Genomic DNA, 27,037 nt, shown 5'->3' with positions numbered 1-27,037 from the left:
TGTTGTCTGTGGAGGCATCGATTCGGATTGTTCAGCGAAGGAAAAACAACGGCAGAGTAAAATTTAAATATGCTTTGTTATTGTTCAATAATATATTATTTACTTCTTAGCGGTATAGTAATAACTATTTGTTTACTTAAATTAGTTTCTTTATTATTATCATAATCATTAGCGTTTTCCACAAGGTGTCTGCTTCACACGTTAAAAACTGCTACTGCTGCTGTTGCTGCTGCATTCCGCAGCAGTATCGAAACCTCTCTCTCTCTCTCTCGCTCGAACCTCAATTTGAATAGTATTTAATAGATATTAACACATCCCGACTGTGGCAGCCGGCGGCCGGATTGGGCACGAGCACGACCACCTCCATCCCTCCGGCGTCGTGGCCTTCCGGCGGCAGCCGCCTCGTTCGGTTCTGGTCGCCGCTTCGTCTTCTTCTTTGTCGTCGTCTCGATTGTTGCTGTTGGGGCCGGTCTCCACCTGCAATGCTGCTGCTGCTGCGGGGGCGTCGATTGTGGTTTCTTGGCTAGCTAATCGCCAGCGATTGTTTTTCCGTATTTACAATGACCTGCACAATGTAGCCGGGCTGTATGTGGGCCTCATCAATGTGCATCTTATCACCTAGCAGCTTGCCCCCGTAGAACCATCGCTGTGTAAATGCATCGATTCCCTCCTGGGCCTGGAGAAAAACAATTAGTTAGTGTCTCCGAAGGCTGATTTTGACCCGGAACTCACCTGTAACTTCTTTTTACACTGACCGATTGTGTCTTTAGAATAAACTGGTAATTTAACATCTGTACACGTGGACGATAGTCGCAGCTTCAGTACGATTTCAGTACCTGAAAATAAAGTTTATTTTAATACAACAAATTCTCAAAGTCACCACAAATCTCGCTCGGCGTCCGAACCTCCGTCGACCGGTTCCGAGTATTCGGCGGGCGAGTCCCGCCCGTAATCCTCCTTCACGATGTTGATCGGGTAGGACAAGCAGTAGATCGGCAGCTTGTACTGCGAGCCGAGCTCGTCGTAGCACTCGGTCAGGTACCCGTTCGGGACGGAGATGTTGGCCCCGTCCAGGATGGCTTGCGCCAGCTGAAAGTCGAGCGCCTCGGCGGCGAACGTGGCCGCCCGCAGCGCGTCCCAAATCTCCTTGCGGCCCTCGAAGGCCGGAGCGGTGTCCCAGAACTCGTCCCGCTTGCTGCGCAGCTGGCCCTCCGTCAGCGGCACCTCGGACTTCCAGCGGATCGTCTCGTGGCACAGGGGGTGGTTCTTGCGCTGGGTGCCCACGTAGCCGGAGGTGGTTCCTGTTCGGGGAGAGCGGAGAAATGGAGTACAATTAAAGAAAAGTTTTTTTTTTCAGGATGGCTACCAGTATTCCACTTTAGACTTCCTAGCATTTTACGCACACAATAGAATAAATCGAAACGATTTTCAGTACGATTGATCTATTTGACTATTATATGTAGGGGCCATCCATAAACCACGTGAACCTTTGTAGAAACTGCAAAAAAAATCACTGGAAAACGGAAGATGAGCATACGCATGAGCTTGAGAGCCTCCCCATGGTTGCCCGACCGTTGCTGAACAGGACCGTACTACCCTATCAGCACTACCGATGATAGGCTTCGACAATCCAGTCCTTATCAACAGCATGTATGAATGCTCTAAAAAGATAAAACACCACGATTGCTAAAACCAGACCACCAACGGCGCCCACCATGTCAGTATGTAGATCTCTACTTTACGAAACACGAATGCTAATAAGTTCTTCACGATCTGCTTACACCAAATAAGCGCCAGGAACCTGAAATACTGCAGCTGCGTGAGCAAATCAAAATGTGTAGTTCGATTCGACCATATTTTTTTTTTGCAGAAATCCTTAGTGAAAAGTAAACCAAACTATGTTTTAAAGTTAATTAGTGTTAATAATGTATGAAAAGTTTCTCAACTACGAAAAACTAACGAAAAATAAAAGGGCACATTTGAACTTTTCTTTTTTTGGTTTAGAGTGAACATTTTGATGTGCCCTTACGCGTTATTAATTTTTTCAATAGATTTTTTTTTGCTGTCAATCTGATTCTTGGAATTCAAGGAGAGAGTGGACTAATGAATGAAAAAGTGGAATAGTCCCGAATGATTACGTTTTGATTTTGTGCTTTAATTAAATGTTTGGCTCGAAATGTTTTGATATTGATATTTGGCAAATTTTTGCTAGTATCATAACTGTAAAAATGTATAGAGCATTTTGTGATACTTACTGCTTACAAATTCGCAAAATTGAGCTGTAAATTTTAATTTTAGATTTGCTTTTGTAATTTGTTAAACCACTTGAGTTTGACTAGAGCCGAGGAACTTAAACTTCAAATAAAATTTGTACCAGCCTTGAAATGCATTTGCTTAAGGTTAAAGTAAGCTTAAATCTTGCATTTATAGAAAAAGAAAGTAATTTCTAGGTTTAGTGAATTTTTACGATTTCGCGGACAGCGTGAAATTAGTGAAATTTGAAGATTTAACTTCAATTAGTTTTCAATTGAAAAGCTTGATATGAACCATTTGAAGAATAGTTAGCAAACAATTCTTCGATAGCACACAAGCGACGATTTACTCAGAAATGAATGCTGCGAATACTTAAATCACGTTAACAAAAATCTCCCACAGTAAATAACATATTCTCGGAATCATCAAGTTATCACAAGGAAGCTAACATTAATCATTTGATTTCAGTGATTCTCAGCGAAGAAATGTTGGCATTTTCACCCAAAACTTTTTGAAAATGACTAAACAAGTATATTGTGATACATTTTTTAAAGATTGCGCAAATTTTTTTAAAAATTGAATTGAGTTATTTTTAGCAATTAAAAAAAATCATAGTCTTGTTTAATTTTTACGATATTTGATTATTTGGGTGAATGGTTCCCGTGGAAGTTGAAAAATAACACATACCGTAAACTGGGGTGACTTTGATAGCCCGGGGTGACATTGATAGATTTTTTTTTTTTTTAAATTAAATATGTCTTTATTGAACATTCTTATAATAATTACATTTCTTTTACATGATAAGTGGTATGGCCTAATGCTCTTCATCTTTGTTGTATTTTTCGTTTTATTATTAACTAATCACATTTATTTATTTGCTTCAAATTGTTTTACATTATTGCATTGAATTGAATACATTTGGGTAAAAAAGAAAAAAAAAATCACTTTAATAACTAATCCTAACCTAAAACTAAAAAATAAATAAATCCATTGAAATATTAAAAATCACTAGAACGAGTAAACTACGAACTGTACTTTAAGATGAATGCTCCAAGAGTTCTTACTTGTTCCTGGCGTGTTTTGCACCCACGCAGAGTTGTTGTCATCTCGATGAAAATGTTCAGAAGTTCTTGTGGTGAAAACAGGTCACTACTGCCTTCACCCGTTGATGTTGGTTGGTTTTCCCTCGGTTGCTGACTGAAGCCTGGAGGTGTTGTATGCTCTGCAACTCTTTGCCGCTGATTCAACGGCAATGGCTGCAGATTTGGAACCACTCGAGTAGATCCTGCTCCTGGTGACGCCAAAGCAGGAAAATCCACGTCCGTGAAAGTTGGTGGTGTTTTGCGACGATTTGGTTGGTGCCTCGTCGTCGCTTGCTGCCGAATTTTTACAAACTCAGCTCGTTTTGGGCAGCTTCGATTCTTGGTCGAATGGTCGCCGCCGCAATTGAAGCATTTCGCTTCGATGTTCTCGTTGATTGTTTCGCAAGCTTGTGTTTTGTGCTCACCTCCGCAGGTTGCACAACGACTCTTGATGAAACAGTTCCTTCCACCATGTCCAAACTGCAAGCAGTTCGAACATTGCGTCACGTCACGGTGCACTGGACGATAACGTTCCCAAGTCACGATGATGTTGAAAATAGCCCGAACTGCTTTCAGCTCAGACGGCGTTGTCGATCCTTTCTCGAGATGAACCAGGTACAGTTGATCACGATACTTGATGTCCTTGTTGTGTCTCGTCATCTTGAAGACTTCGATCACGTTCAACTTAAGAGTTTTGAGCTCTTCTTTCAGCACACTCACATCCATGTCATACAGGCCACGGAGGACCTGTTTCATGGGGCGTTTACCTGGATCGTCATGGCTGTAGTATTCAATCTTTGTGTTGTTCAGGAAATCCCGAACGTAGTTGTAATCCTTTCTGGTAGGTAGCAGAATTTTGAGTCCATCAGCACACAAGCGAATGGAAGCACGTAAAGCACCAGATTTGATAAACCCAGTCAGCCACTTTCGCACCGAATCCGATGACGATGTTTTCACAAAAATGGGTGGCAACTTTTCCCGTCGTTCAAATTCTTCCTTCTCGCTCACGTCCACAGGGAGGGTAGCGAACTGGTTTCCAGACAATTTTTGAGCGTCCTTGCTCAAACTGCCTGGCTTTGCAGGTAGCGCTTCGGCATTCTTTAGCTTCTTCAAATCTGCCGATCCTGCTGGTGAGGACCGCCTCTTTTTCTTGCCCTGAGGCATTTTTGCACTTTTTAAGCACTTTTCAGGAGCTAAAATCCAGGAGTACCTCACTGAATGATTGTCTACAAGGGAATGTGACATTGATAGAATTTTGATTTGGCCACTAATTTTGATACATCCAATATAACAGTCACATTTTTGCTTATATGTTCGTTAATAAGCTGTCCCTTAATGCTTGCATACTCATAATTCTCAAAAATGTTTAGATATTAATTTGATGGGCATTTTAAAAACCTATCAAAGTCACCCCGGGCTATCAAAGTCACCCCAGTTTACGGTAGTTTTTGTTTTTTGTTCAGATTTTGAACAAAATATTGAACTTTTTAACTCATTTAATTATTTTTGCCTATCGCATCATAATATTTTTTTTTATTTGTTGAAAAGTGAGATGAAAACCTGAAAAAATATTTTAAACTGGACAAAATGTCGCAGAAAAGTCAAATTATCTCAAATTTTGCTTTGATATGAAATTCAATAAAATATAAAAGAAAAAATAGATGCAAATCAGCGAAATTTGTTTAGCATTATTTGTCGAATATTAAAAAAGACACTCCAATAAATGAAAATACGCATGCCCTACACAGTAAAAAATTGTGTAAATCTGGAAGGTGTAATTTTGGAAGGTTGAATATTACCTTTTTTATGATGTAATTTTACCTCAATTTAAACTGAAAAAGTGACACTACACCAGAAAAGTGTTAAAATTACACATTTTTTTTCTGACATAAAATATGTACCCCTTTCCAGATGTAATATTACCATGATTTTTGTTACTGTGTACATTTCGTTTCAAAATACAGTACTTGTTCGGTGACTGGGCTGAGAACGTAGCCCAGCCACCGAATGTTGCTCGCTAACTGGGCTGAACAAAAAATAACGAGGGGACCATCGATGCATAATATTTTCCTGATGAAATATAAAATTAAAAGTTAATCAAATTTATTTACAATGCTTACTTTTGATATTTCTTTGATTGTGACTTGAAATTAAATAAAAGTTTGAAAATAGTTTTTTTTTATTTAGTGAACATGATATTGGATCCATTAACCCCTCGGTCTTTCCGGTTTGTTTTGGTTTTTTGACGTTTGTCTGCTTTTTAAGTGGGCTACGGCCCAGTTATCGAGCGCCCAGTTAAAAAGCAGCCCAGTCAAAAACGCCAAGTTACCGAACAACTACTGTACATATAGAGCCCCCATCCATAAACCACGTGGAAACTTTTTTTGGAATTTAGGAAAGTTCTGGAGTTTTTTTTTGAAAAGGTCCAATAAACCAAATTTCCAGTTTTTGCTTTTTGGGTGTTTTTGAAACCGCCTTGAACCGTCAGGAATATTAAAAAACACCCAAAAAGCAAAAACTGAAAATTTGGTTTATTGGACCTTTTCAAAAAAAAACTCCAGAGTTATTTATTGTGTCTCGTTCGAATTCAGTGATGATTTGTTTTAGTTTATTGAAGAATAATATATAATGAAGCATAAAAATAGTTTCTGTGATTTAAACATAAGTTTTTCCGAGTTATTTAAACATGTTTTACGTTCCGAGAAATTTTCGTGAATTTGGTGTTTTGAAATTATGGCCACCGTGAAATTTGCATTTTTTGAGCGTGAAAAATCATTAAGCCTAGTCTGACTCTGACTCTGAAAAATCGCAATTATGTTTGTAGCAAAGAGCAAAAAAAACACAAAAGTTTATTTTTAATCATTGAAAATCGAATTAATAGTATCCGAGAATCGCGAGTCGAGAAATGTAGACCAATTAGATGACACCGAGTAAAAACTAATGTTTTACTTAAGAGCGAGTCCACGAACAGGGCATACCCCTTTGTATGGGACGTCGTTTGGACCTCACCAATCTGCCTGAAATTTTCAGGGGTTGTTTGTACATATAAAACTAGCATCTGGCCAAAATATGAGCACTCTAGGTCAACGGGAAGTGGGGCAAATCGGGACACAACGTTTGAAGGTTCAAAAACGTAAAAAATCTTATAAGGGCTATAACTTAGGCAAAATTCAATTTAATTCAAAAATTCAAAATGCATCTTAAAGGACTTCAAAAATGCAACAAAATGCAGGGTAGAGCATCCCAATTGGTTAACTCTAAAGGGAGTTATTGGCATTTTAGTGAAAAAATAGCATAATTTTCAAACTGAAATAAAAAAGTGTTCCATCCAGATATCAACTCGGTTCGACCTGCAGCTTGTAGGGGACATCTGGGACTACCATCTGAGACTGAGACCGCTTTGGGTAAGGCAGTTTAACATATTAAATAGACACTTTTACTTTTAGTGAATTTTTTGGTAGTAAATTTTTGCTCAGAGGACCCCTTAGATCCCATTTTATGGTGATAATTTTATCATATTCGTGTTCCTGAGACAATTTCACAATAGAAACATGCATAAAAATGTATATTATCATCCATTTTAACCCTTTAAAAAATGAAAGATAAAAAAAAAATAAGAAGCTGCTTTTTTTCTGGTGTCATCTAGTATCCTTGGAAACGAACTTGATTTTCAATAAATGTGAATCAAAGTTTTTTTTAACTTTCATTTTTTAAAGGGCTAAAATGGATGAAAACAAACATTTTTATGCATGTTTCTAATGTGAAATTGTCTCAGGAACACGATTATGATAAAATTATCACCATAAAATGGGATCTAAGGGGTCCTCTGAGCAAAAATTTACTACCAAAAAATTCACTAAAAGTAAAAGTGTCTATTTAATATGTTAAACTGCCTTACCCAAAGCGGTCTCAGATGGTAGTCCCAGATGTCCCCTACAAGCTGCAGGTCGATCCGAGTTGATATCTGGATGGAACACTTTTTTATTTCAGTTTGAAAATTATGCTATTTTTTCACTAAAATGCCAATAACTCCCTTTAGAATTAACCAATTGGGATGCTCTACCCTGCATTTTGTTGCATTTTTGAAGCCCTTTAAGATGCATTTTGAATTTTGGAATTAAATTGAATTTTGCCTTAGTTATAGCCTTTTTAAGATTTTTTACGTTTTTGAACCTTCAAACTTTGTGTCCCGATTTACCCCACTTCCCGTTGACCTAGAGTGCTCATATTTTGGCCAGATGCTAGTTTTATATTTACAAACAACCCCTGAAAATTTCAGGCAGATTGGTGAGGTCGATGCGAGATGGGTATGCTTTGCTCGTGGACTCGCTCTTAATTGAAACTTTAAGAGATTTCGGATTTTTTCGGCTTTGTATAAACAAATTTTGTGTATGTTTTTTTTTTTAACATGTTTATTCAACTAAAAACATTTTTAAAAAATCAATTCTCTAACAAACGAAATTCTAGAGAATAACTCCTTGATTTTGTCCACTCTTCAACTGTCTGATAGCCGTGTCGGCTAAGGCACAGTCCTCTCCGTGAGTGCTTGGTTCAAAACCCCGTGCAGTGCGTAATGTTAAGTGACTATTCTCACAAATGTACGTACATTCTTTTGCATAGGAAGCCCATGGCGCGTTAGTTAATTTGTAAAAGTAGGTGACTAACCTGTACTTTAATTAATTTGGCCTAGGAAAAAGTAAATGTCAATCCCACCCTCACCCATCCATTATTTTTTCATACAAACCTACAATTTAACAGGTGACCAATGCAAGCGAACCAACTAATCAAAGGAGCACCACCCTTCTGTACATTGTATGTCCAATTACAATTAGTCAAATCATGCACAACTGTCCTGGCCGAGGACACCGCCACCGCGCTCACATGGCGGTCCAATCCTTAATGGACGATAACATCCAAGTACAAATCAATTGCAATATACTGTTGCTACCCCTGTCCAAGTTTTATTTTTAAAATCTACCTTCCCTTTAGAACCCTTTACTTTCTCTCGCTCTCTCTCTCCAACTCACACATGTTTTCCGCCACCCAGCAATAAACAACACTACTCAGGTGTACCCCTTAATGACCCTCATTTTGCTTATCGTCATCGTCGTCGTCGTCGCCCCCGCCAGCAAACAAAACTGGCGACTTTCAAAACATTACTCACCACACATCGCCGTGCGCGCCTTATGGGTGGAAAATGCCCCCCTGCCCCCCCCCCCCCCCTTTTTTTAACCTTTTCTATTCTGTTCTGTTCTATTGTTGTTGTCTCTATCGATTCCACTTTATCAAATGATCGCGCGCGACAGCGCATTAAATATGCAGTAATGAATGCATGCATTGATTCAACCCCATTTCTTTGGAATTTTGGATTTCCGAAATTATTCAGAACGATTTGGAAGGGGGAGGGGGCGTCCATAAACCACGTCATCGTTTTCACGAATCAAATTTCATGATTTTCATAATTCGAAGGAAACTTTGCCAATCGATTCCATACGTCCAAAGATGCCATTTTGCATCATTTGATTCATCATCAAAAAAATAAGGGGTTTTTTTACTAAACTTCATCATCCCGGTACGAGAATCGAACTCAAGACCTCTAGATTGGGATTCCTTTACCTACTTGATCGAATGAAACTACAACTCCACATTTTGGAAGTTGATTGCAGTAAACGTTTCTGTTTCGTCTAGGTATGATTAATTTGGACTACCTGAACATGCTCCAATCGACAGAATTGAGTTTTAGTGAATTTCTTGCAAATGAATAAAGTTCTAAAATTCGAGTACAAATTATATGGTTCCGTTTTAAAAAAGCCAGGCGCCTTTATGGTTTTATTCTGAGCAAAAACAAAACAATTGAGGCGCTTGGTTTTTTTTAGAATGATATCAAAGTATTTATACCTGAAGTTTGCAACTTTATTCTTCCGCAGGGAAGTCACTAAAAGTCAATTCTGTAATTTGGAACGTGTTCAGGGAGCCCAAATCTATCATACCTTGAAGAAATTTAAGCGTTTACTTACATCAATTTCATAAAGGTCGAGATGGGAACTTTGTCCGCTTATTCTCAATGTTAATTTTTGAATTCTTTCAAATATGAGTAGATCGGCAAAAAAAAGTTAGACTACTAAAATATTGTTAAAGTTTTTATTTTATATTTTATGAAACATTTCTTATGATTTTGTGAATTATTCCATTCTCTCAAATATTAACGGAGTAGTGCGGTGCCTGAGGGGACGCGTAGTCCTGTTTTATCGTGTTATTTTCCGTCTCTTTTGTGTCGCTATTTGTGTACATGGGGTGATTGGTTTTCTTCTTCTTCTTTTTTAATTTTTTTTTAGTTCGCGCGTTCGTTGGCCGATGAGTTTTTGTTCTCTTTATATAGTTATCGATAGAATCGATCCGATTTTTTGTTTTTTGATACAAGCAAGTCGCATTGCTGGATTAAGTTCTTTCCATAACATCGAGGATCGGAAGGCACGTCGACGAATATGTTTTAAGGCTTATAATATAAAATAATTTTAATGAATGAAGCCCTTCCTACATCACCGTTGATCGGAAGGCACGACGACGGAGAATTTCTGGAGAATCGCGGTCGAATTAATACTATATTTAAATCCCTACACAGAAAAAAATATGTGAATTTACTCGACACGGAAAAAATGAATCACATGTAAACTCAGTTGCTGTAAACTTGAGATTAGACGTAAACGGTTGAATCACACGTAAAATCATGTTTTTACGTATAATTTGTTGCAAATTTACATCAAATTTCATTTAAATTTAAATGTTTAATGACGTGCAAAAGTGTTACATCATAAATGATGTAACATTCAGAAATATTTTTTTGTGTGTAGATGGCTATCTTTCCGCAGCCGGCTGCCTAAGATTTTTTAAATTTCAACCGATAAACAAATTGCTTATGGTCACATCGTCTACCACAGTGAATCCTGACCTCATACCCATCTTACTAACCCCTCAAAACTCATGTGATACTATGTCGGAGACGCAGGCCGATTTAGCGGTCCCATCACTCAAGTATCGGCTAACATTCCCATCCACTTCTCCGTGTCTTACCTCTGGTCGTGGCCGGCGTCGGTATTGATCAGCACGACAGGGACCTTTGAAAATTGGGGTGATGATTGGTTCCTACTTTTCATCTGTGGTCCACGGAGCAATGTTTGGGGGTCCTGGTCAATAACGAAGTAGCAGCTGCGGGTAGACACCAATGCTATGCTATGCTATGCTATTCAATTCTCTCAAATATTTACGGTTCTTTTTTAAAATACTACTTCTGAACTATGTTTTAAGCTTGTATTTTATTTGGAATATTTTAGAGACTTTTACATTCTTTCAAATTTAAATAGTTTCAAAAAATCAAAAAGTCTTGCTTCTTAAATATAGTGGCAAGTTTTCTATTATTTTTAAATCTGTCTTTCATGGTCACAGTAGGTCTTAAGAAAAATATGACTTTAAAAATATAGCTGCATACTGCAATTCCATTTGAAAAGAGCCTAAACCGAAAAAAGTTCTCCGATCGGGCTCAAAACTTTTTTCTGGGGGTTCCTTGGCCAAAATAATTTAACACGTATTTTTTTGTTTGGCCTTTAGGGTGACCTACATCGTGCTAGGGTGGCTCAAAAAATGGCAATTTTCGTAATTTTTCGCAAAAACCACATCAAAAAAATCTTTGAAAAATCATTTTATCCAATTTTAGCTGTCTTAGACGCAAAAGAAAGTTTGGCTATTTGAGAAAAATAGTAAAAAGTTTTAAAAATCTAGCTTAACATTTGAAAAAGTCGTATAAAAACTTTAAATGGCGTTTTGACCGTGTCTGGACCAAAAAGCCTTTGTCTGAAAATATTTTTATCGGATTCCTCGGAAAATCTCACATAACATGAGAAAAAATCATATCTCATTTTTTCAAAATAAAAACTGAGTTTTTCGACGCGCAAAAAATCAACTTTTTTCACAAAAACTGCGATAACATTAAAATTTCAGCGATGACCTATACATGTTTGGGTAGCAAAAGTTGCGCCTTTCAATTACGAAAATTTTGATACCCAAACATGTATAGGTCATCTCTGAAATTTTGAAGTTAGCGCACTTTCAGTGAAAAAAGTAGTGTTTTTTCTCTTTTTCGTTATTTTCCTGTTTTTGCGCGTGACGCGACGAAAAACTCAGTTTTTATTTTCAAAAAAATCATTTCTCGGAAACGTATGGTTTGACATCGTCAATTTCTTGATATGTTAGGTGAAATTTACCGATTTTTTTTTAATATTTTCAAACATAGGCTCTTTGGTCCAGACACGGGCAAAACGCCATTTTAAGTTGTCATACGACTTTTTTAAATGTTAAGCAAAATTTTCGAAAATTCTTACTATTTTTCCCAAATAGCCAAATTTATCACCATTCTTTTGTGTCTAAGACAGCTAAAATCGGATAAAATGGCGCGGAGATATGATTTTTTGAAAAAAGTGGTTTTTGCACAAAATGACGAAAATTGACATTTTCTGAACCACTCACGATGTAGGTCACCCTAATGACCAAACAAAAAATACGGGTGTAATTATTTTGGCCAAGGAACTAACAGAAAAAAAATGATCCCGATCGGAGAACTTTTTTTTCGGTTTAGACTTTTTCTTAAATGGAATTGATCTTTTGTCCTTTCGACGTTTTTTCCATTCGACTTTATGTCATTCGATCTTTTGCAACACATTCGTTTGTTGTTTCATGATGCAAAATCGGGAATTGGAGTTATTTTTTTGCTGAGAAAACTGTGATGTTCGTGGAAATTTTTTAAAAAATTGTCCACCAGAATTGCAATCCATTTTATTTTTGCGTTACATAATAAAATAAAGAAAAAAATTAAAATAAAAAAAAATGATGAAGCTTTTCACCAGCAAAAAATATTTTCGAAAAGCTGAATTTTTTTTAACAATTTTCCTATTTTGACTTACATTTGCTGATCAGCTGCAACTTAAACTATAAATATTATGAAAAGTGACGGCTTAATGTTGCAGACGTGACCAGTATGACAAGGACAGGCCACTTTCTTAAATTCTTCATTTTGATTTTTCACATGTAACCTACGCAAAAAAAAAGAAAGATATTAGAAACATGGTTATTTTGATCAAGTTTATCAAATTTAGTTAAAAAGTGAAAAAGGATTTTTTATTTAAGACACCAAATCAATCCAAAATCAGCTTTAGAATCACAGATTTTAAAATGTCTAACAGGATATGTTTTGAAGCAGTTCCAAAATAATATGGAGATTTATTTGAGAGCAATTCCAGCCCAAAACAGGAATTTTTCAGGTACTTTTTTCTCGACCCTCTCCGATTTCAATGAAACTTTGTAGACATGTTATCCTACGCTTATATAAGCCTTTTTTGTGTATATGGAGCCAGTTCCACACGATAATGACATTTGAGAAGGGCGTAAGTGTTTTAAATATTTTTGTAATTCGGAATTTAAATATTTCTGTATCTCGAAGCCGTTGCATCGTATCAAAAAGTGGTCAAAGACAAACTTGTAAGAAATTTGACGGGCTTTTCGATAAAAATACACTGAAAGAAAAAAACACCCAACTTTTATGAGATTTTTTGATTTTTAAGTTTAAAAGTCAAATTTGAGGGGGAGCCCACGATTTTTTTTCGTTCAAAATTTTTGTGATGATAGCCTAAGATGTTACAAAAAGACTCACGAAAAATGCAGGATGGAGCAACTCACCTAAAAAAAAACAAAAATCATTTACTGAAACTGATTTTTTTTCAAAATTGATCTAAACGTCAAAATTTTCAAAAACCGAATACGGGAATCAATTCTCCAGACAATTTTACATAAAAGTCTCCATATTGGCCATTGTCCTAAGTCCAATCCTTGTAAAGTTACAGTGGTTTTAAAAATAAAAATGTAGAAAAAATAGGTTTTTTGATGGTTTTTGGCAATTTCTATATGACAGACTTAATTTTTTAGTCTCGTAAATATTTTTACCGGAAAGCTCGTCAAATTTCCCATAAGTTTGTCTTTGACAACATTTAAATTGGATGTATGAGCTTGCAGATATAAGCTAATTACATTGCTCATAATTGAAAACATCATATTTTTTCAGTGTAGTATAGTAACCTGGATAGTAAATTAGCTTATATCTGTAAGCCCATACATCCAATTGAAATGTGGTCAAAGACAAACTTATGGGAAATTGGACGAGCTTTCCGTTAAAAATATTTACGAGACTGAAAAATCAAGTCTGTCATATAGAAATTGCCAAAAACCATCAAAAAACCTATTTTTTCTACATTTTTATTTTTAAAACCGCTGTAACTTCACAAGGATTGGACTTGGGACAATGGTCAATATGGAGACTTTTATGTAAAATTGTCTGGAGAATCGATTCCCGTATTCGGTTTTTGAAAATTTTGACGTTTAGAGCACTTTTCAAAAAAACAGTTTCAGTAAATGATTTTTGTATTTTTTTAGGTGAGTTGCTCCATCCTGCATTTTTCGTGAGTCTTTTTGTAACATCTTAGGCTATCTTCACAAAAATTTTGAACGAAAAAAAATCGTGGGCTCCCCCTCAAATTTGACTTTTAAACTTAAAAATCAAAAAATCTCATAAAAGTTGGGTGTTTTTTTCTTTCAGTGTATTTTTATCGAAAAGCCCGTAAAATTTCCTACAAGTTTGTCTTTGACCACTTTTTGATACGATGCAACGGCTTCGAGATACAGAAATATTTAAATTCCGAATTACAAAAATATTTAAAACACTTACGCCCTTCTCAAATGTCATTATCGAGTGGAACTGGCTCCATATACACAAAAATGGCTTATATAAGCGAAGGATAACATGTCTACAAAGTTTCATTGAAATCGGAGAGGGTCGGGTACAACCGATTCCCTATTTGGCATGGAATTGCTCTTGAACAAACTAATGACGTCAAAAGGTTTTTTGCCCATAGAGAAAGCAAAAGTACACTGTCGAAATTTCAGTCATACAAAAATAAAAACAAAACAAAAGTTTTCGCATAAATTTACACGTCCTTGCCAGAACTGAATACGTTTTATTTTTTTATTTTTTTCCACGTGGCTTATGGTCAACCCCCGTTCAGTCTCCTTCTCCGCAAACAAATCGATACGCCATACGCAATTTGGAATCCACGGGGTGAAACACGTGCAGCGCAACAATCGCGAGTGACGCGACGCCATCCACCGCCGGAATACCTGTGCACACACGTTATTACTTTCTAATCCAATTTCCCTAGAAGGGGACCGTGAACTAAAAATATGTTGCTTGCGCGGTATACGTCGAGTGACAGTAGCTGAGCTGCGCTGTCACCGAGGTGATTAATCTGTGACGTACGCGATAAAAAAAGACGTTAAAATGTGGGACTTTGGATTGCAACTTTGAAATTATTGCATTGTAAAAAAATACTTTTTTGAAAGATTATTTGAAATTTGTCTTGTTTACTGAATAATTTTCTACGAAATCGGTCTATTTTTTAATTTTTATTTTTGTATTTTTTTAATCAGGCTGAAACTTTTGTGGTGCTTTCGGTATGCCCTAAGAAGCCATTTTGCATCATTAGTTTGTCCATTTAATTTTCCATACAAATTTTTCAGCTGTCCATACAAAAATGATGTATGAAAATTCAAAAATCTCTATCTTTTGAAGGAATTTTTTGATCGATTTGGTGTCGTCGGAAAAGTTGTAGGTATGGATACGGACTACACTGAAAAAAATGAAACACGGTAAAAAAGATTTCGTGATTTTTATGTAACTTATTGTCACTAAAACTTGATTTGCAATAAAACATTTTTTTTTTTTGTTTTTTGATATGTTTTAGAGGACCTCAATGCCAACTTTTAAGAAATTTTCAGGTTGTGAAAAAAACCTTATACAGAGTTATGAATTTTGGAATCAATACTGATGTTTTCAAAAAGTCGAAATATTGGTCGCGACATCTATTTAATTTAATCTATTTAACTTTTCGATGTAAAATATAAATTTTAATCAAAAAATACTGTAGTGAAATTTTGATAAAGTGCACCGTTTTCAAGTTAGAGCCATTTTTAGGTGACTTTTTAAAAATAGTCGCAGTTATTCATTTTTTTTAAATTGGTGCCCATATTTGCTAACTTTTGAAAAAATATTTTTGAACAGCTCTATATTTTGCTATTTTGAACTTTGTTGATACGACCCTTAGTTGCTGAGATATTACCATGCAAAGATTAAAAAAATAAAAATAGTGTTTTTTTGCAAATAAAGTTTTAGTAACAAAAAGTGAAATTAAAAAATTAACCAAAAAAATTACCGTAAATAATTTTTTTCAGTGTAGTCCTTATCCATACCTACAACTTTGCCGAAGACACCAAGTCGCTCAAAAAATTCCTTCAAAGATACAGATTTTTAAATTTTCATACATAACTTTTGTATGGACAGCTGCCAAATTTGTATGGAAAATTATATGAACAAACTAATAATGCAAAATGGCTTCTTTGGGCATACTGAAGGCAAATACAAAAAATAAAATAAATAAAAGACCAATTTTGTAGAGAATTGCTCTACTATATCAACCTTGAATCAAGAAATGCAACATTCAGAAATATAACATAATTCTAGAAACTATAACTACATTTTTTAAAAGGTTTAAAATCTTTTTTTTAACATTAAGCGACTGCCAGCATCAGTGTCAGCTGTTTAGTATTCCGGTAGTCGCCTTTAGACATTTATATATTTACTTAATTTAATCAGTAAACCCACTTCTGATACGCTAATAAATCGATCAATATTTGCGTCCCCGCGCAAGGTGCGATAGGTGTCTCACCACATCCAACACCATCATCACCACCAACCGGTGCTGACAGCAGCTACAACGCCAACAATACAAGCCATAGTCAGTTCTTCAAGCGGCAGTTGCTAAATCCCGCTCCCCAGCTAGGCACATCTGCATGATATACCTAAATTCCAAACTTCTTCACCTAGTCCAAACACTTACGAAATGCCAACCCAAAAATACCATCTACGTCAGAATTTGACACGAGCTCGTGCTCTCTTGACGCAAGTCGGATTTTCAACGTTTCGAGAAAAACGTTAAAATAAACATTAAAGCGTAACATGGAACCAAATTTTGTACGATAAGTGGCAAAAATGCACTTGCTAGTCTGAATAGCAAAAAATCGACATGTGACGATGAAGAACGACGGCGACGATCTGCGGAATGACAGCCACCGATCACCGGCGATTATACGCGGAAGAAGACGCACCGATTTGATGACGACGCTGAGAATTGGTGAAACAAGATTGGCATTCACCTAGCAGTGCGAGCATTGATATTGTTAAAAAATTTATTTTTGTTATTTGTCCTCTTTTTTTTATTTTTTAACAAATAGAAATGCAAAACAATGTTTTTGCAATTCCGTCGTAAAACTACTTACTTTTCCTGTCATTCTTGAACGACGAAATAGCATACTTTTCTGTACCAAAAATAACAGAATCGACTAGCAACACAAATGCCAAATGCAAATGCTGAAAAGTTCCACTTTTCAGCACTCAAATGGGTGCTGAAAAGTTGAACTTTTCAGCACTTGTTTCGAAAAGTAACACTTTTCAACATTTTTTGATTTAATTGACAAAATACATGAAAATTTGACACAAAATTTCAATAAGTGTTTTTTTTTTGGAATTGCAAAAAATGTTGTATGGAACTCGTTGCAAAACTTGATTTTTTCAGCACTCTTCGTTTTTATCCAACTCGGTGAACCTCGTTGGATAAATGTAGGACTCGTGCTGAAAAAAACCTCTTTTTGTAACTTGTTGTATAAACTACTATTTTAAAACTTAATTTGATGCAAAATTACGTGACGATTCTCCTGTACTAAACCAAAATTCCTAGAACAACAATCTTCCATCTTTTTGGCTCGAAATCTCAATAAATGACACCACCCCTTACACGATCTACCGGCAGGTTCTACCCGATAGGTTGCGTATGTATTCCGTTTTGATGGCTGAGTGTCTGTGCCATCAGATTAGGGAAGTGATAGAGAGAAGATCAGCACAGCACACTCAGCATTAATTTGCCATAGCTGTAAAGTGTCTCGCCGCACAGTTTGTTTGTAAATGCGACGAATTTGGTTTCAGTGCGACGCAGGGATTTGCTGAATGAATGTGGATTCTGTTTTGGTTTTATAGTGCTAAATTTCTTCTGAACCTAATCGAGATGATTAAAAAAACATATTTTTTCACAATTTCGAATTACCTAACAGTAGCTAAATATTAGAATCATTTGAGCAAGCTTAGAACAGAGGCTTGGTTTCTACAATGTGCCTTCCCCGTTCAAACGCCAACCGATTGTAATCCCATGCACCGTTATTGACATTGACAGGTTCTGCTTAGCTGGATAGCTCAACGAAAATATGCTTTCACCATATCGCCTTCAATGCCATCAGTGACTTCCGAACGCACACCTGAAGGTCGCCATCGACTGAAAGAGAGCAGCAGCTCCAGCTGGCATCGTTCCTTCAACACTTACGCTAATGGGGGGGGGGATCCCTCCTCCTTCCCGAAATAACCAAGCAATTCCTCTCCCCACTCATATCGTGAATTACGAGTGCCGTGATAAGGGTTTGCGTTCGCATCAAGTGGTGGTGGTGGTGGTGTGGTTATCGATTTGCGCCACTCACATGACCACGGGGCGGAACCGAACCTGTGCCTCTTCTCTGGTGGCTCAACAAAGGAGGGGAGGAGAGGGGGAGCCATAAAGGGCACCTTTCGCCGCGCCATCATCATTCGAAACTCAAAGCAAATCAAAACACACGTGTGCGTAATATACGTTTGAGGTTGGGAATTTGAATTTGATTTACATTGTAACTGTCGGGTACCACCCAACAAGCAACCAGAGCAGATTTTTTGTTACTTTAATGTAACTTGCCGTCAAGATAAGTGTCAAAACTCAAAACAATGCTACAACATTTAATAAAGCACTCGAAAATTTGCTATAATATTGCACCAAAACGCGATAAAGTCCGTAGTCAGTAACATTTTAATAAGGCGAATCTGCGTTTGTAAACAAGCAGTATATCCCTTATGCTCAAGTGACAGTTCACGCAGAGTAAGAGGGGGATAGACTGTTTGTTTACAAACGCAGATTCGCCCTATTGAAATGTTTCTACGGAAGTTCTCTAGAACTAGCGAAGAAAAGTTGCTATTTTCTCAACCTGCACAAATCATCAAATTTTTTTCCTCCCTCACCTCACTGAGGCAAGGCTATAAAATCAGGGCTGCGGAGTCGGATCATATTTCAGACGACTCCGACTCCGCCTCCAGCTTTCTGAGATTAGTCAACTCCGACACTGCACAGCAAAAAATCCGATGGTAAAATCGCATGCAAAAGCATGCACATTACCTTCGTCAAAATAAACACTTAATATTACACACTGCATGTACATTTTTTGCAAAAACAAAAAAAAGTAGCAACCGACGGGAATCAAACTCAGCACCAACAGTGAGGACTGACGCCTTAGCCCACTCGGCCATCAGACCGATGAAACGCTGTGAGGATAAACGCATATATGAGCTTGACATTTCGGCCAAGTAGGTTTCCCATACTGATGAGCTACATATTTTAGGGTGTAAAATTACATAGAATTGCATAAAATAATGCAATATTTATTTTACACCCAGGCCTTTTACACGCAGCTGGATTACTACTTTTTTAGCGGTGTGGCTCCGGCTTTCAGCTCCTACCGACTCCGACTCCAACTCCGGCTTACCAACTCTAGCCGACTCCGACTCCACACAGAAAAAAATGATGGTAATATTCATCAGGAAATGGTGACAGATGTTGTGGCAAAAAAAATGATTAATTTTACCCCAGAAAATGATGAATTTTCATCAGTTTTTGATGAATATTCATCAGGTTCACATTTTTACACATTTTTTATGTAATATTACTCAAAAATAGAGTTAATATTCAACTTACCAAATTTTCAACATTCCAAAATTCAACTTTTTTTCTGTGCAGCTTTCAAAAAATGATTGGCTCCGACTCCGACTCCATATATTTTTAAATACACAGAAAAAAAAAGTTGGATTTTGAAATGTTGAAAATTTGGTAGGTTAAATATTACCTCTATTTTTAAGTAATATTACATAAAAAATGTGTGAAAATGTGAACCTGATGAATATTAGCATAGCATAGCATAGCATTGGTGTCTACCCGTAGCTGCTACTTCGTTATTGACCAGGACCCCCAAACATTGCTCCGTGGACCACAGATGAAAAGTAGGAACCAATCATCACCCCTTCGCAATTTTCAAAGGTCCCTATCATGCTGATCAATACCGACGCCGGCCACGACCAGAGGTAAGACACGGAGAAGTGGTTGGGAATGTTAGCCGATACTTGAGTGATGGGACCGCTAAATCAGCTGCGTCTCCGACAAAGTATCACATGAGTTTTGAGGGGTTAGTAAGATGGGTATGAGGTCAGGATTCACTGTGGTAGGTGATGCGACCATAAGCAATTTGTTTATCGGTTGAAATTTTAAAAATCTTAGGCAGCCGGCTGCGGAAAGATAGCTATCTAGGGATTTAAATATAGTATTAATTCGACCGCGATTCTCCAGAAATTCCCCGTCGGCGTGCCTTCCGATCAACGGTGACGTAGGAAGGGCTTCATTTATTGAAATGATTTTATATCATAAGCCTTAAAAAATATTCGACGGCGTGCCTTCCAATCATCGATGATATAGAAAGGGCTTAATCCAGCAATACGACTTGCTAGTCTCAAAAAAAAAATAGGTACGTTTTTATAAAAAAAAAACTATAAAAAGAGAACAACACAAAAAAACTCATCGGCCAACGAACGCGAGTGAAAAAAAAAACAATGAAAAAATAAGAAGATAAAAAAACAGAACTGCGCGTCCCGAAAAGCACCTATTATTTAATTACAATGACCAATCACCCCATGCACCCGAACAGCGACACAAAAGAGACGGAAAATAACACGAAGCAACAGGACTGTGCGTCCACACAGGCACCGCACTACTGATCAAATGTGAACCTGATGAATATTCATCAAAAACTGATGAAAATTCATCATTTTCTGGGGTGAAATTTATCATTTTTTTACCACAAAATCTGTGACGATTCTCGAGATTTTCAATTTCCCGGGAATCGAGAGTTGTATTTTGCTATTTCCCGGGAATTCCCGGGACCCGGAAGTTTTTTTTTTAAACTATGCAATAGTGCCAACAGAAATGTAATAAATTTGTTCAGTAACATGTTATGTTATAATTCAGTTACAATTAATTCAAACTTATTCAATGAAACGTTAATTTAAGTAGCCTCGTTTTATAGTTCACAGTTCTACATTTTGATATATTTTTTCTGAATTCTGAAGCTTTTTGCATGAACTTGTTATTAGATTTTTAAAAATTTAAAATTAGCTAATATATAATTTCCCAGTATCTTTATTTTTGCAATTTTGAGCCAACTATTTTTAGAAAATGAACTTATTTTAAAAATGCTTTTCTTTCTTAGAAATAAAAAATTGAAATAATATTTAAAAAAAACTTGTGTTTTTCATTTCTGGGGTGTACCTGCAAGGTATGCTTCAATGTAACTTTTGTTAACACTCAATTATAATTATTGACAAGTTAAAATTTACACTTTCTAAATAAGAAGATTATAAAAGCATTGGTTTATTCGAACATAAATATCGATCGTTGAACACTCAATGTTCTGGACAATTTCGATTTTTTCAAATGGTTTTCTGATTAGTTTATATAATTTGGCTTTCATATTTATAAGAATAAAATTTCGACCAAATTTCCCGGGAATCGAGAGGTCCAAAAATGATCGATTTCCCGGGAATTCCCGCTCGTCACCCTCTATCTGTCACTATTTCCTGATGAATATTACAATAATTTTTTTTTCTGTGTATTTTATAAATTAGTTTACTATAATTTTGAAAACATTAATGGATAGGATTATTTAAATTCTCTCTAAGCGTAATGTTTTCTCAAGAAAAATAAGTTCGAATGACAAAACAAAAAAAAAAACAAGTTTCTAGGTTAGAAGTTTTATAGTTATTGAAACAGAAATTTAAAAATATCTCCAGTTTTGAAAGCAACATTTTCAGAAGAACAGTTTTGTAGGTAAATTTGGATTTATTTACTTAACCAGGACCCGTGGTGTAGGGGCAAGCGTGATTGCCTCTCACCCAGTCGGCCTGGGTTCGATCCCAGAAAGTCCCGGTGGCATTTTTCGAGACAAGATTTGTCTGATCTCGCCTTCCGTCGGACGGAGAAGTAAATGTTGGCCCCGGTCTAACCTAAAAAAAAAGGTTAGGTCGTTAGCTCAGTCCCAGGTGTAGGAGTCGTCTCCCTGTGTCCTGTCTCGGTGGAGTCCGCTGGTAGGCAGTTGGACTCACAATCCAAAGGTCGTCAGTTCGAATCCCGGGGTGGATGGAAGCTTAGATGTAAAAAGAGATTTGCAATTGCCTCAAAAATCAAGGCTTCGGACAGCTAGGTTTCGAGTAGGAATCTCGCAATCGAGAACGCCAAGACAATGCCGTAGAGCGAATAATTTGATTTGATTTTTTTTATTCAACCTCAAATTTAAATTTAATTTATTAAAATCTAATAAATTTAAATATTAAATTGTTATTTCTTAAATGAATCAATGAAGGAATCCTGGCCTTAATGATCGATTTATAAATTAAAAAAACGAAGCTTTATGGATGATCGTGCGCCTCCATCAAAATATATGAAAAAAACATAAATTTGGATAACACACCAAAATCCAAAGGTAAAATATTGTCTAGACCACGGATATTTCAAATTCAGCCTTAAGCTACCTTTCCAAGAAGAAATTTTTTAGGTACATTGATTTGCAATGATAATCACCTTCCGCCATTTTGGCGAGAGACGTACAGTATGAGAAAATTTTTACCGATTGGATAATATTTTGATTTTGATTTTTTTTGAACAATATTTGAAAAAGAAATTTGAATCTTATCATTATTTTATACTTTTTTTATTACGTCTTTTTGGTACTGAAATCTTGAGATTAGTTAAACGATAATTTGCAACTATATCAAAATAGTTTACCTAAAGGTCAACATTCTCAGATCTATTTGTCAGTTAAGTTTCAATCATTTTAAATGCAACACTTTGATTTGCCAGAGATTATTATTTTTAATCTTTTTATGTACCTCGTAACTTTTTTTTTCCTGAAAATGATTTACTTAAAACCTCCAAGACAGTCGCTATCAGGGTAAAAGATGACTGTGTGTTAGGGTGACAATAAAACAAATCGACATCAGGGATACCCTCTATGCACAAAAAACCCCTATGCACAAAAACATAGTTACAGTATTTTGCTGCCAGGTAGCGCAGTTCTTGACCAAAATTGTCCAAAAGTGAAATTCCTGTAGGAAATTCAATTTCCTACAACTTTGCCGAAGGGAGCGAAACGATCCGAGTTGATCCTGATTTTTGGTGAATTTCTAGTAAATAGCAAATTTATTTTTAAATCTCAAAAAATAAAAAATGGCAACTAAGTGCATGCGACTTAAGAAACAATAAATTAAAAAAGAAGTTTTGTAAATTAAGCTGTAACTCCTTCCAGTAACTATTGCTGTCCTCGTAAATTCGGTAGTCTTTTTTCTTCCGCTGCTCTCCTTTCTAGAACTATGTCATCCCGAGCGTCCCAGTATTTTGCGAACTCTTCACTAGTGATCGCTGTTTTGAAGTAGGAGAGTGTGGGGAGACTTGATCCCAAGGCTGTATCTCGTCAGCATGAGGGTAAAACATTAACTTTATTCTAGAAAGTTGTACGGAATTGGCTCAAACTCATTGTAGATGTTGTCGAAGATTGCAGGACATGCCCTCTTTTGAGCAAAACACACAGTCACAGTCACTTGAATCAGTCTTAAGCTTAATTGGTTTGGTTTTGCGTACATGGTTTCCTTTAGTATAGTTGTACAAGAGTTAAAACAGTTTGAACCATTTTTCAAATGTTTTCTAAACAAAAATTATCAGCTTTTGCTTTTCTTACTAAAGAAAGGTATAGATTTCACTTTATGGCTGTACATAATTGTCATCTTCGTAAATATGACGATTCAGCATGAATTTTTATCGGAAAAATCGCCAAAAAATCACACTGCATCGATTTTCGACGCTTAGTCGCCAAGTCGTCAAGTTGTCAAGTTGAGCTTCGAATGCTGGTGCATATAGTTTGTGGCTCGAGATATATTCGTTTTGTAGTAGCTTGCCTATCGATGTTTTGTTCAGCATTGAAGATATCGTAGCTTTTCGGTTTCTTTTGCCCTGTCCATCTGTGCATAACTGTCCAATGTTTATGCAAAAACTTTTGTGACAGAACATTCATCCGGCTTGTGCTCCTAAAAACGCCTGAAAGTAGACTTAATTTTTCGTTATTTCGTAAGTTTATTTAACAGGAGCCTTCTAAGCTTTTCATCGTATCTAATTTCTATTGGAAAACATATCATTTATAATACTTTGCTTTCATCATAAGATTTTTTTGTAATATTTCACTTTCTTTTGTGCTGACGTTATAAATAAACAAAGTCAACAACGTCGATGTTATAAATTGAAAGATGTTCTACCATTGTTATATCCTTCTGTAAGAAAGGCTCTATCTCACCCAGGTAGGATTAAATCGGGTTGTTTTAAACTCTTGAGACTGTTAATTTTCCAACATCGTCCAAAAACATTCAAATTGCACCCCGCGTCGTCATGCTCTACATTTAGCATGATCCTGTCATTACTCCAAACATTACCCAGAGCAAAACGATTACGCCGCGCGCTTCTCGATTACGGGTTAAAGGTCGCCGCGGTTGATTACTCTCACAAACCACAGAGCCACCGCATTTAAAGTTCTGTGCACTTTTTTTCCCCCCAACCCCGCGCTGATAGCAGCCGCCACACGAAAGACCAAACAAACTGATAAAAATCAGGGTTTTTTTTCGTTCGTTCGGCTTGCAGTGTTTGTGATGCCAATAGCAAAGCCCGAGAGCCAAGGCAAGGCCAGCAGGAAAAGAGAAAACCTCCGTCCGGCCTTGGTATTCTCGCGACGCCTGAAGGTCGTCGCCGTCGGTGACACTTACCCGTGACTGGCCGGGTTACGTTCGCCGAGCCGGTGTCCAGCGTTTCCGGATCGTTCCGGTTGATGCCGATGCAGTTGCCCATCGTGGTCCTGGCGGCAATCTCATTCGGGTTCGGGACGGCCTGAAATCTTCGGTTACTTCCGGGTTTTAGCGCGCGCACTCACACACGAATCCCCTCTGAATTTGAACAATTTTGACGTCTCAACTCGGTTGAGCGAGGTTCCGCGCAATTTTGTACTACACACAAACACGCGATTTGGTTAAAAACTATTTTGAAATCTCTTCGGTAACAAATAGAAATAAAAGTTTTCCCTTTTCCGCGACGTCCGAGGAAACTCTCTCACATTTTGGTAAACAATTCGCGCGGTTCGTCGCCGTGAAACACCAAACAAACCCGATTGATCTGTCACACTGCGTCGAAATGTCAGAAAAAATCACTGCCCGTTCCGCCGCAGGTTGCTACGATCGGTGACGACGGTGGCCGTGGCCACCTTCCTGCTGCTGCCACTTTTGTTCTCCATCATGGTTGGCGATGCGATTCGGACGATTTTGCTCCACCTTTCTTCCTTCCCCTAGCAATTCACGACCAAAATCTCACTCTCGTTGTTCCGGATTCCCCATGGTTCTGGGCACCGCACCGTCCTCCCCCGCAAATATTGCACAGCTTCCGGCGCGCCGCGGAACCAGGTCAAAATTACGCACACACTTTTTTTTTTCTTCGCTCGCGACGACGACGAAATTCTGACGAGTTTGACGGCAACCTGGTCCTTCCTTTTTGGCTGTCTTTTTGACTTTGATCTGGCGGTGGCATCACCGCCACCGTCGACGAGGCCTGTGTGGGGTGTGTTGCTGTGCTGCTCGCTCTACCGCGGACGAGGGGTGTTTTGCTGGGAAGAGTGAGCGAGATGGGGGAAGCATTTGTGGGAGTTATCGTTTGGAGGGATTTTTCGAACATGGCTGACGGGAAAACGAAAGGATTTTTGACATGTTGAAGACAGGGATGCCATATCTACGGATTTCTCCGTAGATCTACGGATTTCGGCCATTTCTACGGATCTACGGATTGATCTCCAAAATCTACGGATTTTCATACCGGCTGATAATTGTATGAAGGACGTGAAATTATATTTTTGCGTGATAAAAATGTTTTATGAAAACGTTTTGAACAATCTGTTTTACAAGAAGTTTTGAGGATCGTTAAATTGAAAAGTCGTCTAGGGGAAATGAGGCGATGGCTTAAATCCAGTGCAGCTTATAGATAAGTCACGTCAAGTCGATGATTGAAAAATAATTATGTTGGTGTAAATAAAAAATTAGTAAATAATTTAAAACAAAATCGTAACATAAGTTAAACTTGAGTTAAAAGGCAAATTTGGATTGAAATTAGAACATGTGGTGTGTATTGTGCCCAAGAAACAAAAAAAATATCCCAAAACATCCTGTTTCTTTTCGGAATCAACTCCTAGCGGCAGACATGCACTGGCACTGCACTTGGTTAGCACGCGTGCTATTTTAACGGATAGCACTGCGCTTATGATCATAGCACTCGCCCTGGCACTCTAACTAAAACGGTAACTAAGATGCTGTTGCCTTTTGTTTATTCGAAAACTTCTGTCACGATCACTAGAATGTGGTGCAAATATTTCCACTAGTTTTTATCGGAAAATTCAGTGCAGTGCTAGCGTTCAAGACTTGGATGTGAAAGGTCCATGGTTCTGTTCTTTGTGAGACATATTTTTTTTACCTTATGCAAATCACAAGCAAAATTTTATTTCTTTTAGATCATCGCGAAAAATCTTCAAAAATGGCGAGAGAGCCTGAAAATCAGTGAAAATGGAAACAAAGGAAACAGATCGAGGATTGTAGTCTTTTGGGACCCAAAAATGTTTCTTTTTGGCCACCACTTAAAGTTCCCACACTAAATTAAACTGAAATTTATGTGGCGTGCTATCCGGGAGTGCTAAATAATAGCACTAGCACTGGGCAAGCGCTGTGCGCGTTGCACTTAAGGTAAGTGCTAAATTTGAAGGTGCAGTGCAGAGCGTGCCGATGCACGTCTGCCTAGCGCTTTGCGATGTTCTACAAAGTTATTCTCCGGATCAAAACCTTTAACAACAATTGAGAGTAGGAATATTGTATAGGGTTTTGAGTAACTTTCTCTAAGAAGAGGTTACAAGTGCAAATTGTTTTTCCCGTGTTCATGAGGTCATTTTTAGTAACTTTTGCTCTACGAAAAATGTTACTTTTCTTCAGGGATGCACCTTGGGTCCAAGGAACCCTTGGCGAAGCATCAATTTGGCGCCCTCCTTAATATTTCCCCACTGTAATGAATTGATTTTAAATTCAAATGTTTGCCAATTGCTTTAAAGAATTCTGATTTAAAAATTGCAATTGGATTATTAAACAGGTTGATAAAAAATCCCTAACCCAGTTTGCTTGTTGCAGTATTTTTAAATCGATGATTTAATTTCTAGTTTCTATTTTCTACTTTAAATTGACATGAAATTTAAAAATAGAATTTAACAAAAATCTAACATTGAATCTGATTTTTTTTGATTAATTTTAGTATTAAATT

At 37.2% G+C, this 27,037-nt stretch overlaps 1 protein-coding gene across 1 annotated transcript; it reads right to left on the bottom strand.

The window, feature by feature from the left end:
* Positions 1-57: 57 nt before the first annotated feature.
* LOC120422480 (ubiquitin domain-containing protein 1) lies at positions 58-25,287 on the bottom strand. Its single transcript, XM_039585937.2, has 4 exons — positions 24,463-25,287; positions 906-1,301; positions 733-836; positions 58-676 (listed from the first exon to the last, which is right to left on the bottom strand). Exons 1-4 carry the CDS (start codon positions 24,542-24,544, stop codon positions 524-526), a joined length of 735 nt encoding a protein of 244 aa, XP_039441871.1. The 5' UTR covers positions 24,545-25,287; the 3' UTR covers positions 58-523.
* Between the last annotated feature and the right edge of the window lie 1,750 nt (positions 25,288-27,037).

The sequence above is a fragment of the Culex pipiens genome, chromosome 3 (assembly GCF_016801865.2).
Source record: "Culex pipiens pallens isolate TS chromosome 3, TS_CPP_V2, whole genome shotgun sequence".
In the NCBI taxonomy this organism is placed as follows: Eukaryota; Metazoa; Arthropoda; class Insecta; order Diptera; family Culicidae; genus Culex; species Culex pipiens.
This window is presented reverse-complemented; position numbering and strand designations above follow the sequence as displayed.